Raw genomic sequence first — 20,754 nt, 5'->3', positions numbered from 1 at the left:
ATATATTACATGAACGCTCTCGGCTGTATAATTTTCCATTGAGTTTAATTAATGTTTAACTGTTAATTCAAGCTTTGTCAGAATTCAATTTGTTACGTTTACTTCGCAGGATGATCGATCGCTTATAAACTACATACAGTTTCAATGTTATATTTAGCGTGTTCGTCCTTTCGCTTGATATACTTAGGAGGATAATATCGGGATAAAATGATACTCGAAAATAAAGGGAATGTGTGCGAGAGACCGTTTTGTTGCTAGAAAATAAGTTTTCTGACAATGGAAACAGAAAAAAATGGTTCATTATCAAGACGCTTTTATATCGTACGACCATAACAGTGGCAAATGAGAAAAAAAACGCCAAACAAATAAATGGGATTTTGCAAAAAGAATGTCTCGCAAACAAAACGAAACTTATAGGAAATGGAGAGGAAAAGTTTTCAATAGCAACACACAAAACAAACACCAGGATATTACACTTTGAAGTTAAATTGAATTTGCGCTAAATCGTACAAGTCTGAATTTTGCACTCTCGTGCCTACCTTATTAATACATATGTATATGTATGTATTAAATATACAGAGATGATAGCGTACCTATGCTTTGCCTTGATTAAGGCTACTCGCTGTGTGGTCTTGAGGTCTTCCTTTGACTCAATCCCGGGAGTGATGAAAGGACTTTATGAATCCGTCTTTCATGTTTAATTCACGCAGAGTAATCAAGTCAAATTGAAGTCGGTACTCTTGTAGGGAAAGGGAGATCTCCAAAGGTTAAGTAATAAATAAATTGAAAATACCTATGGCGTCAGCGACCGTGGCTGTGCTCTTGCATGTGAGGAATTGGGAGTAGAAATTGACCATGACGAGTCCTCTGTTTTCAGCGACCCGTTTCAGAATGGAGTCTGGAACATTGCGGGACGAGTTGCATAGTGCATGTGCTGAAGAGTGCGAGAATAGGATCGGGGCTTCGGTTGCATTCAGTGCAGCTCGCATTGTGCTCTGGGACACGTGCGAAAGGTCCACTATCATCCCCAGCCGGTTCATCTCTTTTATAATCAGCTGAAACAATATGAAAAATATTCATAGTGAACGGTGTTTATAGGATTTAGTGTTCGAATGAACGTGTGTGTGTGTGTGATTGAATGTTACATATAGCCAGCAGTATGCCTGAACAGTAGCGTATATATAATATTTAGCACCAAGTGATCAGTGGGTTCGATCCGCTATACTGCTGGTTAGATTTGGGGGCTTTGTGACTCCAAATCGATCGTTTCTTATCAGAGTTTGCCAATTTTATCTAATCATTGTTGAAACGGTTCCTTAAAATTGGCAAAAAATCACCTTTCCTGTTGTCACAAATCATTTAATTTATTGTATGCACATTTTGTAAAAATTATGTACAAAATTCAAATCCATAGATGTCTCAATGGATTAATTCTGTAATTAATTGTTATTTCGTGTTCTTCAGCTTCGAAATCAGTGATTTATGTAATAATAAAATGCTGCATTATTTGTAATTAATTGTCTAGGAAGGCACATTGGGGTCTTCCTGTCAAGCCTTTCTGGTATATATCTATGTAAAATAAAAATAAAAATAAAATATGTAGGTCTAGTGAATGATAAGTGGTTTTAACTATCAGTAGGATGATGATTCTGAAATAAAAGCGCTCTAATAATCCAATCAAATCCATGTTCATTTTGTTCGTCGTTTATGTTCTGACAATTAAAAACTGACAAATTTTAATGTAATTAAACATTTTTTCATTCAAAATATCTTTTTTTTTACATTAAATCGGATTTCAGAGTATGTTTTGTGACATGCTTTAAAGTGATTTTAGATTCATTATTAACCCTTTGAGTGCTGACGTCTTTTCTGTTGAAAGCCCGCCACTCTGAAAATTTCACCACCATTTTCAATTGGAATTATTTAGAAATCCAATAGAAAGTAGGTATAAAAATTGTAGTTAATCTACAAAAACCTACCCTATATGACTACCGCAGAGGATTTCGAGTTTTGTAAAGGTGTGTTTTGACTCTCTATATAGTTCCATATTTTTCATTGTTGTTAAAAAGTAATGCTCACAATCTAAATGCCAAGCCACAATCTAAAATACTCAGCAGTTAGGGATTTCCATCGAGAAATTCTGCTGTGGTTATAAATTCAAAAAATTCGGTGTAAACCAGTCTTTATAAACGTTGACAAATGAATGACACGGATTACACGAACCATGTTCAATGCTACCTGGATAGTCTTGGCGGTTATATACTTGTTTACTTTGTACATGCTCAAAATACAACGCCTATCGGCGTTTTTCAGGCCCATGGACTTGTCGGCAAAACGCAGATCGGCATTTAAAGGGTTAAGTTAACGTGTGAAAAAAGAAATTGAACTTATGTTCAATTAGTATGTATATTTTATAAATATTTAATAATTGTTAAAACAAAGAGTAAGGATGGTAGAGAAATTCTCACACGTATAAATTTATATAATATATGTATGAACATATGTAAACAATAAATCATCGAAGTATAACAAAAATTTATTAACTGGAATGTTTTGTGAAATTGAGTTATGAATTCCATTGAGTGTAATTTTTCATAATCTACATATGTATATGTATTCAGGTATTATTCATTTTCGTCCATTCAAATTCTATCAAGTAATAATTCTCCAAAGCAATGTTGAAAAGTATATGACAGACTGAAAGCTACGTCACAGAATTATCATTTTATCAAAGAAAAATAAAAATTAAGTGAGTCATGAAAGTAAAAATGTATATAACAATACGAAAAATAATTCTAAATATAAATTCATACATATGTAAATAAATGGATTTTCATTGTAAAATATTACGTATATAAACAAATAATTCCAAAGAGTGTTTAGTTATATCTGTACATATTCAATACATTACAAAATATATACAAAACTTAATTTATATGACAACCAAAAAGTATTATACCAACAGCTTGAATTATGTATGTATATTAAATAAGCCTTTATTTGTACTATTCATAATATTGTTACGTACGCCGTGGATTGAGCGAATTGTACTTAGACCAACGGATATCTGTTATCGGATTAACTAAATGCATGCACTTACTTCCAAAGATTATATCTGGACTCTAAGTGCATTTAGGCTAAACAATGACCGATATTAGTTATTTCTCAGAATCGGTACGGGGAGACCCAATATCGGGGAAATACATATCCGAATACGTGACTATACAACAGGTAAACAGATTAGGCGTCCTGAGAGATCTACCCTTTATAAGGCGGTACGTAGGCGATATAAGTCATTCTGGACTTAACACTGGCAATACGTGTAACTCCTTAATCATCAATAAATGCTGTGAAACGACTGATGGCCTTTTTCTTGGATCCTCCACCCACCCTTACGCAACACTGGTCGTCAGAAGTGGGATCCAAGATGGGCCGTGGAACAAAGTCACCAGCGAAGGAAGAGAAGCTACAGCGAAGCCATCTTCGGGAGCTGTAGGAGAGAGTTCGAGCCATGGAGACACGAAACAAAAAAAATGCAGTTTTCACTGCAACACACAGAATCGGTCATCACATTTTCGGTTGTCGAATTGCAGTTATCACTGCAACTCGACTTTGACATTATCGGCGGTGGCCGCCAAGAAGTCATCGGGATGACGGAAGGAGGTTACGAAACGGGAGGTTTCGTACAAGTGCTGCCGGGAGAGGACAACTTGAGGCGTTGTCAAGGGCAACATCGGAGAGCAGCATCCGGCAATTGCAGAGTCATCCAAAGGGCGACCGAGACGAGGGCAGTTCGCCAATTCGCCGCAAGTAGCAATAATTAGCGGCTGTAGGTGACGACGATCCACGGGAAAGCATCGTCGTCAGAAGAGGAGTGGAGATCAGGAATGGGGAGGAGCAAGAATTCATCGGGATGACGGAGGGAGGTTGCGAAACGGGAGGTTTCGTGCAGGTGCTGCCGGGAGAGGACAACTTGAGGCGTTGTCAAGGGCAGCATCGGAGAGCGGCATCCGGCAGTTGCAGAGTGGTCCAGGGGGCGACCGGAACGAGGGCGGTTCGCCAATTCACCGCGGGTAGCAAGAATTAGCGGCTGTAGGTGACGACGATCCACGGGAAAGCATCGTCGTCAGAAGAGGAGCGGAGATCGACTACAACTGAGAGATGTCGATTACAAGCCACTATTCCCTTCAACTGTTTGTTGACGGCAGATGTCAACAAACTGGAAAAAAATCTAATTGAAAACTAGTCGAGTCTAATTGGAAACTAGTTAACCACCTGTTACGTCACAGGTGTCGTCTCGCAAAGAGTCGGAAAGTAAACGGATTGAAATGGAATTCAATCGAAACCATGCAACGGCAGAGAGGCACATTTATCAGATAGGATAAATGTTGGTTGGTCAGTCAGCGGAGTCAATCAAGTCACTTTTGGGAGGATAGAGGCACCGCTTCAGAGGGAATGGCAACGGAAGCACGTTCTGGGTGGAACGTTGGTCTGCAGCAGGACGCTGGGCAACATGACAGGAAGACGGGGCCACCGCAACAAATTTGGACGTTGGGGAAACGAGCGACTTGGATCAACCACGTGAGGGCATTTGAAACCGAAGAAACGCCAGATCGCGACTTCAACGAGAGATAGTGGAACAAGTGATATACGTCAACATCGAAAAAAATCTAGTTGGAAACTAATGGAAACACGAGAACCTGAAAAAAATACATGGACAGTTGCAGCAGTGTTTAGATTATCTCGCAGATGTAACGGGAAAATACATCAGAAAGAAATGGATTTCAGTTGGGTCAATGGAACGGAAAAGAAGCACATTCAACAGAGTGGCAGACTGTTGGGTGCACATTTACCAAGGTCAATGGAACGGAAAAGAAACACAACCAGCAGAGTGGCAGACTGAGGTGTGCACATTTTCCAGGGTCAAGGGAACGGAAAAGAAGCACCACCAACAGAGTGGCAGACTGAGGGGTGCACATTTTCCAGGGTCAACCGTCACTTTTGTGAGGATGGTGGCGATTCTTGTGGGACATGGCTTTGGAGCACGTTCTGGGTTGAACGTTGGTCTGCAGCAAGATGCTGGGCCACATGACAGAGGAACACTGGGCCACCGTAGCAAATTTGGACGATGGTGACACGAGAGACATGGACCAAGTCACTTTTGTGAGGATGGGAGCCATTCTTGTGGGACATGGCTTTGGAGCACGTTCTGGGTTGAACGTTGGTCTGCAGCAGGATGCTGGACCACATGACAGGAATACGGGGCTGCCATAGCAAATTTGGACTTTGGTGATACGAGCAACATGGACCAAACACGTGAGAAAATTTTGGACCGAAGGGCTAACAAATATTGATTTCCAAATGTAGAACATCGGATGACTAATTTTAGGGGATTAGAAATATAACTGTAATTGTTTCCATTGTAAAGGTGACGTAAAATGAAGTGTAATGTAATTGTTTCCATTGTAAAGTTGACGTAAATTGAAGTGTAACGAAAGTTTAATGTAATTGTTTCCAATGTCAAGGTGACGTAAATTGAAGTGTAACGAAAGTTTAATGTAATTGTTTACATTGTAAAGGTGTCGTAAATTGAAGTTTAACGAAAGTTTTCATGTAATTGTTTCCATTGTAAAGGTGACGTAAAGTGAAGTGTAACGAAAGTTTAATGTAATTGTTTCCATTGTAAAGGTGACGTAAAGTGAAGTGTAATGAAAGTTTTTATGTAATTGTTTCAATTGTAAAGGTGACGTAAATTGAAATGTAACGAAAGTTCAATGTAATTGTTTCCATTGTAAAGGTGTCGTAAATTGAAGGGTAACGAAAGGTTAATGTAATTGTTTACATTGTAAAGGTGTCGTAAATTGAAATGTAACGAAAGTTTAATGCAATTGTTTCCATTGTAAAGATGACGTTAATCTAACTGTTACAGAATTTAAATTGTAAAGGTAACGTTAATGTAACGGTAGTAGAAATTAAATGTCATTGTTTTCATTGTAACTGCAAAGATAACGGCTGTAATTGTAAATGTAACTATGACTGATATCGGAGATAAATGTAACTACTGTAGATTTATCAGTTATGATTTGTTGGTCAATCGGGACGATTTGACCTAAGAGGGAGGCAATGTTACGTACGCCGTGGATTGAGCGAATTGTACTTAGACCAACGGATATCTGTTATCGGATTAACTAAATGCATGCACTTACTTCCAAAGATTATATCTGGACTCTAAGTGCATTTAGGCTAAACAATGACCGATATTAGTTATTTCTCAGAATCGGTACGGGGAGACCCAATATCGGGGAAATACATATCCGAATACGTGACTATACAACAGGTAAACAGATTAGGCGTCCTGAGAGATCTACCCTTTATAAGGCGGTACGTAGGCGATATAAGTCATTCTGGACTTAACACTGGCAATACGTGTAACTCCTTAATCATCAATAAATGCTGTGAAACGACTGATGGCCTTTTTCTTGGATCCTCCACCCACCCCTACGCAACAATATGTATCTAATATGAATAACTTAACTATGTATGTACATAGTCATTTTTCTTACAACATGTTTAATTTTTACTGTTTTTTATTTTATTCTTTATGTAGCATATAAATGATTGTTAAATAAAATCAAATGTATTTTATATATATACGTATGTTTGTATATAAAATGCGTATTATTTAAGTATTATCTGTCATATTGGGTTAACCCGTAAATACTCGGTGGTATATGGGAATTAAAATAAAATAAAATATGAATTATAATGAGTTTATGGTTTTGTATAAATTTGGAGATACATATGTATATACAAATTATAATGAGAATTACAAGTTGATGACCAAGATTCGAATAGATTCTGTAATTTAAAACGAATATGTCTTTCATCGTTTACATTTACATATATTAACGAAAAGCCAACAGTCACTCTCGCATTTAGTCCATATGGGAAGTGGTTTATTGAATTACGAGTGCCATTTGCTTTTGCAGCAAGCAGTAACTTTGCCCATCCCCGGGAAACCCTGACGTGACATTTTATCAAAAATTCGCTTTGACACGAGAGGAAAACCGTCGAGTTAAAAAATGAAACGTCTTTAGAATTCGTTATATTTATATGTATTAAAACGGCCCCAAATTAAATTGGCTTCTCTCCCCCCCCTCCAAGGTGTATAAATATTGCAATAATATTCCGACACATGTAACGAGCTTACTAAAAACGACAATACCCAGCGAAGATTCTTTTTCATTGTATTTTTTCTCGAGTTGAATCATTTTCCGGAAAACGGGGGGTGAAACGGAGACGGAAAGAGATCGTGAAATAAATTATTTCCCGCTTTTCTATCTCGCGGCTCTCCCGATAAGGAATTCATATCATAAAAAAACCTTAAATTGGTTCACGGTGATCTTATTTTATCAGACGCCTTCTGCCGGGCAACGTGTTCAAAATATCATATTTATTACATATGTATATAAAAAATAAATAATTTTTCTTCGCACGCGTGAACTTCATGAAGAAATCTTTATTTGATTTTTTCATTCACTAATCGTGGCTTCATAAAATCATGACGGAAAATCCCTAAAAGGCATGGAAGGGTATTTAAAGTCAAAGGCTGAATGATTAACGAAACGCGTTGACAGTGACTGATGCTGTTGACTTTTATCATATGTCTACTGATAAGGCACATTTGCATAATTATGGAAATATTGAAATATAATGGATGCGTGTGTGACTATAATAAATATTACTATACGAAAAAGTATGCGATTTTTTTTATTGTAAGTGTCTCGCACGATGTGCATATATTATGCATATAATGTTAGTCCTTTCAAAAGAAAGATCTAGATGGAGATCTTATATTAAAAATGCCACGTTTTCAGGTAAGAGCGACCGGAAAGTGAATATTTTACGTACGACAACCGGAAGCAGCGTTCATTTTATAACCTCTAGAACCCCAAAATGTGAGCTTTCCACAAATAAAATCACGACTCGTAAAAATGCTTTTTAGACACACTCTCACGCACTCACTATCTAGAACGCTCGTAAAGGGTACTGGTTATGTAAAAATACGTCAAACAAATAAATGTAAAAGAAAAAATAAACACAGAAAAAGGCTTTTATAAATCTATCCATATATGTTCTATACATATACAAAAATGAATCATTGTATATTTGTTCACTGTACAAAATGTATGTATGTTATCTAAAGGTATCTTCTTTAACTTAGACCTCATATGGGCTTTAACCTTAAAAGGATGGAGCGTTGAGATCGAAGGAGTGTCCCAAATAAGGGACGAGTAAGTATTTTTTAATCAAAATAAGATTTTTTCAATACAAATGGGTTCAATATATATCTTATTAATTATTTTATACCTCAACATAAAAAAGTTTTGGTCCTATAGCATGTTTTTGATTATTTTTGTATTTAAAAATAACGACAAGCATCGACACGCAAACGCGCATAGGAAAGGCCAACAGGCGACTGCACGACTCAATAACCACGCGCCAAAAGCGACGATAACAATAGCTTACGAAATAGCTCTCTTTCTCTCGCATTGATTCATCGATCAACAAGAATATGCAAGTGAACAGTCAAAACATGACTTATCGCTTCCGCCTTTAAATCATACTTTGGAACGTAGAAATGTGTAAATGTATTTTTTTTTACTATGTACCCCTTTTTTAAATCATACAAAATCTATTAAAATAAATTTCATGTAGTTCATTCTAGAAATAAAGGGTGTATAGCTTTAAAAACCATATAACAAAACCATAAAACCAAAATTGGGGCACTTGCATATCCCACTTCGACGAGGGAGGGTTAAAAACGACTTTGAAGGTTTTTTCCCAACTGAGCAAAATATTTACATACTAAAGATTCCAATACCGGTACTACCGAAACGGGTTCTCAGAATTTGACCTCCAGTACTGCCGGTAGTACCAAAATATAATAATCGGTTTGTATTTAAAAGAAAACGTTATATTAGCTAGTTTGTGTGGATTAGTTTAAGAATGAGTCAACACTGAATATCCTTTTTGACCTATATTTTAAACATTTAAAATCAAAGATGCCGAACAAATCGTAGGTTCTTATGTATATATATATAAGAATATTTCCGAATAAATACATTGATTTGTAACTGACTGTTAATTAATACATAATGAAAAACCTCGTGGCTTTCCGGTGTTTTCGGTAACCTATATTTCATTTGAAAATTATATAAATACATTCATAATACTTAAAAGCTAAAACCACACAAAAATTCATCAAATCAGAGGACGTAATCTATTTTTTTGACACTCGCTGATTGGTAATTCGTGCCGTGTTATTCAAAGCTAATGAATTAAAAATTCATTAATGTAATTGATTAAAATAATTTTTGATTAACCAACAATTAATGGCAAAATCTAATTAATTACCAACGATATTTATAGGTAATTAATTAAATATTATTTCACTAATTGTTTGAATAAAGTAATACCAGTAGTGGATTTTTTTTTCGGTAGAGACAAATTTCGTTATTTTTGGAATCCCTAGTACATACTGAGGCAATTCCGGGAATCGATACAATAATAGCCGATAACGCTTTGTATGAGATTATTATTTATAATTTATTATGTATGAGATTGTTATTTATTATATAATTTATTGTGACAACTTTAAAGATAATCAATTAGTTTGCTGTTAGAACATAATCAGTATGTTTGGATATCCATATGTAAGATTACATAGAGGGCTCGAAATGGAATTTTTCACGAATGGGAGCGATCGATAATTATAAAAACATGCTTTTGATTTTTTCATTGATTTTAATACATTATATCAGAGCCAGGACTTGACATTTTTTTCGGTTGTTTGAGAAAGCCTGGTGTAGAATATTAGCCAATGGGCCACTGTTCAAAGAAGAGCATCTTCATATGTATATAAGTATGTATATACATATATATATATATGTATATTATATGTATTCATAATAGATTGACATCTTTATGTGTGACAATTAGACTCAGGCGTTGGATTGGTGCTCTTGAAATAACAACAGAGGAGTCATAGTTTCTCAAATTAAAATGATTGTCCGCCTCAAAATTGAAACTTTTGGTTTAAAGCCGATATAAACATGTATACATATGTATATGTATGTTATAGTGAAAGTATATTTCAAGTGAAAATATACTTTCACCAATTCAAGCAGTGAAACTGTATCAAACAATGAATTTACAACGTTTGACTCTATAAATTTACCCCTAACAACCCAATCTTAAATAAATAGGGCCAACCCTTACTCCTAACCTATATATATGTATGTATATATATATATATATGTGTGTAAATCATCAATGAGTATTTCCAGTTAGTGAACAATCGGAGTACGAGGTATGTACGTCTATCAAATATCATAAATATCCTGGCAATGAAACCTCGTTTCGGTTGTTTGCGGTAAACGGTCGCTTTCCGGCTTTCGTTCCGGTTTTCCTTTCACCGTCTAAATCCTTTTCCTTGAGCCGAATTCCTGTCTGGCTCATTGTCTCCGGATTAAATATCACAACCTCGCCCGGATCTATTGTGTCGCTTGCCGTTTCGTTTAAAAATAATACATTGCGACTCGCCCGATCGAGTATTGTGCGCGAAAAAGACAGTTAATCAAACTCTCCTTTACTTCTCCTTTACCACGCCACGCCTTTCCAGTTTTGCCGTGTGCAAATCTGAAAGGCGAGAAAACTGCGAAATCCGAAAGGAAAATTTCGTCGGCGATTTGTACGCGCTATGATTAATTTCAAAGGACGGCATTCCTCAAACAAAATATTATTTACAAAGGATTCACTGCCGTCGCATTATTAAATAAATGGTAAACCATTGTGAACATTACGCATTGTCTTATTTTATATTGCGTATTTTGTATAATGGAGCTTTTGTTTGTAATCCGATTATTGACCCATAAACTATGTTCGTGAATTGAAATTTACATATGTACATACTATTTTTCCCATTTGATAATTTTAATGTTTCGCGGAAAAATCTTTTCATAAAAAAACAGCTTAATGTATAAATGTACATACGTATGCATAAGAAAACGTTTAAAGAATTTAAATGTTGATATTATTTTATTTTTGTAACCTTAAGTCGCTAAACATATAATAAAGTATTAATTAGAATAATCAGATTATTGGGTTAGTGCGATTCTGATTTTTGAAATTATTTATGGTTTTTATAACTTGAAAATACATACATATGTACATATGTACATATTTGGATAATTAAAAAAAAATCACACTAAGAAATTGAGGCTAGAAATTTGGATGGCCATGAAAAATTAAATATAAATTAATTTATAAATATAAATTATAATATAAATTATATTGGCCGACTTCACAAATATAAATTGATTCAATATGTAAGGTTTTCAATATAATTCAAAATTAAAAAAAAAGAATTAGAAACCAATGAAAATAAGGTTAATGTATTAAATAAGCCAATTATTTACAAGTCGATTTTTTTACATTTCGAGAAATATTTCGCATATTTTAAATATAATTGTTTGCGTTTAGCGATATTTAAAAAGACTGTTGGCCTGTAATACGTTTATTCTGCTTTCCGAGATTCTAGACATATCGAAATAAAAGAAGTGATAACAATTTGTGAATTAAGTCAAACAGGAATAGTGTTTTTGAAACTGAAAATTGTAATTCAGCGACTTTTAAATATAACGGCTCATATTATACATATGTATATAAAAGTTCCTTATTCATTATTCATATTATAAAAAAGCTACTAATTGAAATTGACGATATACATAAATACTTACGTATATACATAGGTATACACGTACTTATTACCAGTCTTAATTAAAATATGTATATTATACGAATTGGTGTACAAAATTTTAATAAACTTATAAATTCACAAAAAATATGAAGATAAATAATTTATCCACTGTCTAAAATTCAAGGGAATATTATAAAATTATTTTTTTTCCTTATATGTACAAATGTACGTATAGAGGTAATGTACTGTCCTCATTTTAATCTAGAATATGTCTATTCCTATCATACATTCCCAAAATATACAAATCACTGAAAATTTCCAATAAAATACTGCACAAACTCATAGGCAGATTGAACCAAAGAACACATCCATCAATGTTAAACTTAATTCATTACTTCCAAAGAAGAGGGTCAGAGGAGGTGAATATAATCACATACGTATAAAAAAAACCCGAATGGACCCAAACCCATTTGTATCACACCCATACATTATTCCACTTCTGCACTCTTTCGAATGAAAACAAAACGAACTGAATATATTTCGCATCGGAAACGACAGGCATTACCCTAATGGGTGTATGTAGGTGTTATTTATTTGTGTGTGCGATTAACGCTAAACGATTTCGCATAAACTGCATTTCGTAATAGTTTCGGATATGCACTCGACTGAACAATCGTTAAATTCGAACTTTGTTATTGCTGGCATTATTTATTTGTGCATGCATCAGTTTTAATGTCGATGAAATGCACTCACAAAAGGTTAATGGAATGCGAAGCGCTTAAATTTCAGTTATCTACCTACATATATATGTACATATAAAATTGAATGTCTATTTGTCTTTCTGTCTGTCTCGTATAGGCTCCTAAGCCACTCAACTGGTTAAGATGGAACTTTCAGGATGTGTTATATGCATGTCCCGGAAGCTTACTGCGAAAAAAAACTGGAAAAACCTCTTAATAATGATATTCGTAATTACGATTTTACCGACACGAAAGTTTAAATCGCCATTATATAGTCAAGGAAATGTTTTCTTTGGTAACCAAGATACCAGTTATGACGACACGGCGATGAATAGACGTTAGTTGAGCTCCAACCATCGCTTAAAACGGGAACGAGAACGAGAATTGCATGCCTTATTCTGGTATTGCAACGCATGCGAGGTTCAGCTAGTTTTATATAAATACGAACAACGAATAATAGAATAATAACCATACATAATATGTAGAACTTAATTTGACAGTTGGATGATAGCGCGTCTCCCATCTTAGATCTTAGCAGCCAACACTTATTTATTTAAGGGTCAGGTTAGGTTAGGCTAAGTTAGGGTTGGCCCTATTCATTTAAGATTAGGTTGTTGGGGTCGGTATTTATTAATTTAACAGACACGCAAAAACTGAGACAGTGAGATTGAAATGGGCCTGGAGCGAGGGGCGAGGACCGAGGGGGTTGAAAACGGAGAGGGGGGTCAATATTTGTTTAATATTTGGCTTATCAATATATAAGCCGGGTCAAACACATATCCGAGAAAAAGTCACTCCGAGGGAAAAAATCAAAAATCAGGACGCCAGTAGCGTCAGCAAGTGAAAGAAAGCCAGTTGAAAAATGAATTCGAAGTACAGGAGAAAAGCGAGAAATCAAAACACCAGTGAATGTCAGATTTTATCAACGCGTGGTCCGGCGTAAACAAAAAAACGTACACTATCGAAAACTATCCGATATGGCAACATTGGCTCTACTTCATCTGTCATTCAAAATAAATCCCTAAAAATAATTTATAATACACCCATATATACTTACTTGAAAAAAACTGCATGCCATATATAATATTCCGTTTTTTACATACATTACTAACAAACTAACCAGTAGATTCTATGACAGAATCACTAATAACCATACTAACACACTTGTGAAGAGTCTCGGTGATTACAACAAAATGTCTATACCCTTCAAGTATCAGGTATAAATTAATTTAAAATTGTAAAATAGAAAATGATCAGTAGATCAGTAGCTATTAAAATATATATAAGATGTATTGTGAACATAATTTCGTAATAATAAAAATCATTTAAAAATCAAAAAAATCTGTCAGAATGCGTAAAACTGATCGTTTCATTTAATAATTGATCATTTATTTTAAAATCTTGTCATTTCCTTTTATATACTGATCATTTTGGTGTAATAATTGCTCATATTATTTTAATACTTATCATTCTATTTAATAACTCATCGCATAGCAACTGATCAATACAAACTGATCATTTATTATATTCACCGATCAATCCATTATTTTTACCAAGCGAATGTTTTTTTTTACCGATCAAAATGTGAATTTTTTACTGATCGGTTATACCAATATTTTAAAGCATCATTATTTTCCAATTAAAAAAGCACTGGTTTTAATATGAATTATTGACAGTTCATATTTGTTTTTATTACATTTTATACCAGGAAGGCCTTAAAGGTAAACCCCAATGCGCCTTCCTGGCCAATACAAACAATACAGCATTTTTATTTAACAAGTCACTGAATTACGAGACACTGAAAACTCGCAAATCAACGAGACATCTATGAATTGTACATACATACATTCTATTGTACATTAATCATACTCAAACAGGTTTTTTTTCTAAGCCCCCTTTAAAGATCAAGAAATTTGACCCTTAAAGCCCTCAACATGAGGCCACCACCCCCCAACGAATACAGTCTAAGATACCCTTTAGTCGGAGAACGAGACGGTTGTTCATGAATATCGCACAAGAACAACCGCACATCACTGTTCTAATAAAAAAACCACACTGTACATAACCAAGTACAAAATAAACAACAACGTATGAACACATAAAGCGCGCATGCGTTAGGAAATAATACCTGAAATGTGCCATGCGAATGCACGCACACCTCAAGTAAACATATATGTATGTATGTTTATACGTGCATAAACACGCACACACACACACGCACACATTCACAGAATAAAAAATAAAAATAATAAAAATAAATAAATAAAATGAACTCATAAATGCTTATGCAATCAAGTGGAGTAATAGTATCCAGGATAACACAGATTCCCAAAGCATTCCGCGAACTTTTGCAACGGCGATATCGTAACCAATGAGGTTAATCCGAGGTGCGATTATTGCTAGTTGAAAACTCAAACAGTGACGACACAGTAGGTAGGAAGGTTTTTAGCCATTTTTTAAATCAAGAACCGTTTCAACAATGAAATCATAGAAAATTGGCATACTCCGATAGGAAACGATCGACATGGAGCACAAATATCCGGGTCTGCCAGCAGCACTATAGATATACTTAGAAAAATTCTTTTCAATCGAGGTGAGCTCATGGGATCGAATCCGGCGCCTCTCGGTGTTAGACTGGCTGATAAACAATCTAATAATATATAATACTAGCTGTATTACCCGGCTTCGCTCAGTGTTTATAATATAAACCGCTTAAACATGACTAAGCTAATTTAATTAAAAAAAAAAAAAAATTAAAAAATTTTAAAAAAAAAATCAAAAAAAAAAAATTTAAAAAAATCAAAAAAAAAATCAAAATTTTTTTTTTTGCCTTCTAGGGCTTCGCCCTCGGCACCCCCCTGAGCCTTTGCCTTCTAGGGCTTCGCCCCTCCACGCCCCATGAGCAATTGCCATTTAGGGCTTCGCCCCCATGATCAGTTTCCTTTTAGGACTTCGCCCCTCCGCGCCCCCATGATTCAAAGCCGTCTAGGGCTTCGCCCCCCTTAGTTAATGCCTTTTAGGGCTTCGCCCCCCGCGCCCCCAAGATTAATTGCCGTTTAGGGCTTCGCCCCCCTTAGTTAATGCCTTTTAGGGCTTCGCCCCTCCGCACCCCCATGATTAAATGCCGTCTAGGGCTTCGCCCCCCCTAGTTAATGCCTTATAGGGCTTCGCCCCCCGCGCCCCCAAGATTAATTGCCGTTTAGGGCTTCGCCCCCTTAGCTAATGCCTTTTAGGGCTTCGCCCCTCCGCGCCCCCATGATTAACTGCCGTTTAGGGCTTCGCCCCCCTTAACTAATGCCTTTTGGGGCTTCGCCCCTCCGCACCCTCATGATTAAATGCCGTCTAGGGCTTCGCCCCCATGATCAGTTGCCGATAAGGGCTTCGCCCCTCCACGTCCCCATGGTTAAATGCCGTCTAGGGCTTCGCCCCCATGATCAGTTGCCTTTTAGGGCTTCGCCCCTCCACGTCCCCATGGTTAATTGCCGTCTAGGGCTTCGCCCCCATGATCAGTTGCCTTTTAGGGCTTCGCCCCTCCGCGCCCCCATGATTAACTGCCGTCTAGGGCTTCGCCCCCCTTAGTTAATGCCTTTTAGGGCTTCGCCCCTCCGCGCCCTCATGATTAACTGCCGTTTAGGGCTTCGCCGCCCTTAACTAATGCCTTTTGGGGCTTCGCCCCTCCGCACCCTTATGATTAAATGCCGTCTAGGGCTTCACCCCCATGATCAGTTGCCGATAAGGGCTTCGCCCCTCCACGTCCCCATGGTTAATTGCCGTCTAGGGCTTCGCCCCCATTATCAGTTGCCTTTTAGGGCTTCGCCCCTCCGCGCCCCCATTATTAAATGCCGTTTAGGGCTTCGCCCCCCTTAACTAATGCCTTTTGGGGCTTCGCCCCTCCGCACCCTCATGATTAAATGCCGCCTAGGGCTTCGCCCCCCTTAGTTAATGCCTATTAGGGCTTCGCTCCTCCGCGCCCCCATGATTAAATGCCGTCAAGGGCTGCGCCCCCATGATCAGTTGCCGTTTAGGGCTTCGCCTCATAAGGCTGCGCCCCATGGGGCTTCGCCCCATGAGGCTGCGCCCCCTTCGGGGCCCCATGCGGCTAAGCTACAACATTCATTAGCGTAAATGGTCTACAATGTAAACAGCAATCAGCTCATAGCCGCTTAGCAATAACCCAACATATAATATTTACCCTGCCAAATGGTGCAAGTCCATCATGATCTGCAGCTCCCGTTCCCATGGCGTCGGCAAGAGCACACTGAGCCCAAGGTGTATCGCAAGTCGACGTCAAAGTCAAATAGCGAACACCCAAAGCATACAAAGCCCTCAGAACACCCAAAGACCCTCCGAGGGCATGTCCACCTTCGACTCCAACCAGCGAGCAGACTCGACCGGCCGCGTGAGCCAACTTGATATCTGAAAACAAGAAAAATCACTAAAGTCAAGAGATAATCCATCGTCATAGATTCGAGTTAGGGGGCTAATGGGTGTGTTGACGCCGCATGTTCGTTTTGGCAGCTTGTTCCTAGTTTATGACCCAAACAACATTTGTTGAGAAGTGCTCGTTATTGTGAAAAGTTGCCTCTACCTCTGTGCGCTCGTATGTACGCTCTCGGCATCTCGTGGAAAATTATTATCGTTTTTATTTTCGGTATATTTTTCATAAGAAGCGCGTTGGCAGTTCAACAAATGCGAAAATTACGTCCGTTGACGGGAACGTTTCATTTCGCGCAATCTGACCTGGTCACCCCCTCCCCTCTGGTAACGTCGTAATTTTCACGTGGTGATTTCGGAAAACGGGAAAAATGAAGAGCGGAAATCCCGGCGCCACGTTCCGGAAGAGTGAGATTTCGAGAATTTCAATTTAACAACAATAAATCACGATTTTACAGCGAAGTTTCACTAGAGAGTTTGACCCGGAAGTTTTTCGTTGCGAGTGTTCGCTTGCCTTTGATGCTTTTACGGTTCGGATTCAGATTATGAAAATATTTTTATTTCAACTCTTAAATATTTTATTGCTTACGAGTGTTTTTTGATTGCTTTGTTATTAAGTTTTCAGCCAGCAGAATAGACTGGTGGTTGGCATATAATGCTTTGAACAGAGTGGTAACGGGTTCAAATCGCACTGGTTTCTACTAATCAGACCTTGGATTTGTGACTCCAGGTCGATCGTTTCTATCAAAGTTTGCCAATTTATCTGATTTTCATTAAAACGGTTCCAAAAATTGGCAAACTTACCCATTTTCTCGCAAAATTTCGAGTTTTCTAAATTTCGAATTGTATAAAATGCTGCAAATTTACAAATTTGACCATAAATGTCTATGTGAATGTTATATTATATGTATTTACATATGTATGTACATACTTTATATAACACTAATAATATTTGTATCGAATGTACAATGTTTCTGGCCAGGAAGGTGCATTGGGGTTAAGCCTTCCTGGTATAAATTAAAGATAAACTAAAATTAAACTAAAACTAAAAAGTGTAATAAATCGCGTCTGTAGAGGTTCTTTTATTTCATTGTTATTTGATATTTATTTATTTAATACTAGCTGTATTACCCGGCTTCGCTCAGTGTTTATAATATAAACCGCTTAAACATGACTAAGCTAATTTAATTAAAAAAAAAAAAAAAAAAATTTAAAATTTAAAAAAAAAATTTAAAAAAAAATTAAAAAAAAATTAAAAAAAAAATCAAAAAAAAAAAATCAAAAAAAAAATTTAAAAAAATCAAAAAAAAAATCAATTTTTTTTTTGCCTTCTAGGGCTTCGCCCTCGGCACCCCCCTGAGCCGTTGCCTTCTAGGGCTTCGCCCCTCCACGCCCCATGAGCAATTGCCGTTTAGGGCTTCGCCCCCATGATCAGTTGCCTTTTAGGGCTTCGCCCCTCCGCGCCCCCATGATTAAATGCCGTCTAAGGCTTCGCCCCCATGATCAGTTGCCTTTTAGGGCTTCGCCCCCCGCGCCCCCAAGATTAATTGCCGTTTAGGGCTTCGCCCCCCTTAGTTAATGCCTTTAAGGGCTTCGCCCCTCCGCGCCCCCATGATTAAATGCCGTCTAAGGCTTCGCCCCCATGATCAGTTGCCTTTTAGGGCTTCGCCCCTCCACGCCCCCATGATTAAATGCCGTCTAGGGCTTCGCCCCCCTTAGTTAATGCCTTTTAGGGCTTCGCCCCCCGCGCCCCCAAGATTAATTGCCGTTTCGGGCTTCGCCCCCCTTAGTTAATGCCTTTTAGGGCTTCGCCCCTCCGCACCCCCATGATTAAATGCCGTCTAGGGCTTCGCCCCCCCTAGTTAATGCCTTTTAGGGCTTCGCCCCCCGCGCCCCCAAGATTAATTGCCGTTTAGGGCTTCGCCCCCCTTAGTTAATGCCTTTTAGGGCTTCGCCCCTCCGCGCCCCCATGATTAAATGCCGTCTAAGGCTTCGCCCCCATGATCAGTTGCCTTTTAGGGCTTCGCCCCTCCGCGCCCCCATGATTAATTGCCGTCTAGGGCTTCGCCCCCCTTAGTTAATGCCTATTAGGGCTTGCGCCCCATGAGGCTGGGCCCCCCGGGCCCCCTTCGGGGCCCCACGGGGCTGCGCCCCTTGTGGCGCCCCCTTTTGAGCCCCATGGGGCTGCGCCCCATGAGGCTGGGCCCCCCGGGCCCCCATTCGGGGCCCCACGGGGCTGCGCCCCTTGTGGCGCCCCCTTTTGAGCCCCATGGGGCTGCGCCCCATGTGGCGCCCCCTTTTGAGCCCCATGGGGCTGCGCCCCATGAGGCTGGGCCCCCCGGGCCCCCTTCGGGGCCCCACGGGGCTGCGTCCCTTGTGGCGCCCCCTTTTGAGCCCCATGGGGCTGCGCCCCATGAGGCTGGGCCCCCCGGGCCCCCTTCGGGGCCCCACGGGGCTGCGCCCCTTGTGGCGCCCCCTTTTGAGCCCCATGGGGCTGCGCCCCTCGTGGCGCCCCCTTTTGAGCCCCATGGGGCTGCGCCCCATGAGGCTGGGCCCCACGGGGCTGCGCCCCTTGTGGCGCCCCCTTTTGAGCCCCATGGGGCTGCGCCCCATGAGGCTGGGGCCCCACGGGGCTGCGCCCCTTGTGGCGCCCCTGGCGGGGCCCCATGAAGCTACTCGCCTTGCGCCCCCGCGGGGGTGAATCCATTGAAACGAAAAAAACAAATCGGCGCCCATGGATCGAAAAAAAAAAAATCGAATCACGTGTTCGATGACGTCACCGATCTACGGACGAAAACGACGAAAACGACGAAAACGACGACCAAGGATACATACAAAGTCTCTTTCCAAATTATAGATTAGATACTTGGGGGAGGCGGTAAAGCCGATAGGCCCAAGGGGTTTGAATAAACATATTTTACAAATTATACATATATGCAATAAAAAAATGAAAAAAATTAAAATACATTAAAAAAAACAATATTAAAATAAAATAAAATAAGAGAAGAAAAAAAATATATAAATACAGAAATATGATTATGGGAAAGAAGAATCACAAAAATCCTTTGGTTTTAAAAAAAGTATCAAGTTTATTCTTAAAAATATTAATATTAATAGAGGTTACTAAATCGTTGGGAAGACTATTCCAAACTGAAACCACTCTGTTAGAAAAGAATGTATCTCTGATCAATTTATTAGATTTATCTTTTTGGAGTCTAAGCGAGTGACCTCTGAGGTGAGTGTTTGTGTTGAATGAAATAACATTAGACATATGACAATTATAGTGATTATTAAGAATTTTATAGACTTCGATTAAGTCACCTCTAGTTCTTCTTGTCTCCAATGTAATGAGATTCATTATTTTCAATCTTTCATAGTATGGAGAAAATTATGCAATTCCGATAAGATGCAAAAAATTTGTTCTAGGGATTGCAATACTGGTATATCGGTAAATTACGGTAAATTAAAAACAAATATCGGTATTTACCGTAAACCAGTTTATCGCGAATCAAGTATAGGCATGTTATTGGATAATATTACATTAAAAATCGATGCAAATGGCGTAGTGTGGATTAGGTTGTCTGTAATTTGTTTATTTTCATTATTAAATGTGACAATTTTAATTTAATAAATTCACTGGCAACACGGACTAGCCAAATCGTAATAAATTCTATCAGACAGTTGTTCTAATTATGAACGAAACTTTCAAATAGTCCAAACTTTAAATAAATAAATATGATTGGTTAAAAATTAAAAAAATTAAATTTATTTCTTATTACGAATTTACTTAAATCTAGGTTGACGTATTTGGGAAAGGTA

The 20,754-nt window shown here is 38.1% G+C and overlaps 1 protein-coding gene and 1 non-coding gene across 2 annotated transcripts in view; one reads left to right on the top strand and one right to left on the bottom strand.

Annotated features, from left to right (window-relative positions):
- LOC143912079 (dipeptidase 1-like) overlaps nucleotides 1-20,754 on the bottom strand; it is a 107,821-nt gene that overhangs the window by 14,432 nt on the left and 72,635 nt on the right. The window contains exons 6-7 of the mRNA XM_077431251.1: nucleotides 16,694-16,917; nucleotides 794-1,055 (exon numbers count right to left, since the gene is read on the bottom strand). Of these exons, the coding sequence (XP_077287377.1) occupies nucleotides 794-1,055; nucleotides 16,694-16,917 (486 nt within the window). The remainder of the gene's footprint in view (nucleotides 1-793; nucleotides 1,056-16,693; nucleotides 16,918-20,754) is intronic.
- Nucleotides 14,845-14,976, top strand: LOC143912472 (U4 spliceosomal RNA). The gene has a single exon (XR_013260643.1). It is a non-coding gene; the product is annotated as a U4 spliceosomal RNA (small nuclear RNA).

Source organism: Arctopsyche grandis, chromosome 5 (genome assembly GCF_051622035.1).
Source record: "Arctopsyche grandis isolate Sample6627 chromosome 5, ASM5162203v2, whole genome shotgun sequence".
In the NCBI taxonomy this organism is placed as follows: Eukaryota; Metazoa; Arthropoda; class Insecta; order Trichoptera; family Hydropsychidae; genus Arctopsyche; species Arctopsyche grandis.
Note: the sequence above shows the minus strand (reverse complement) of the source record. Positions and strands in the feature narration are given on the sequence as shown.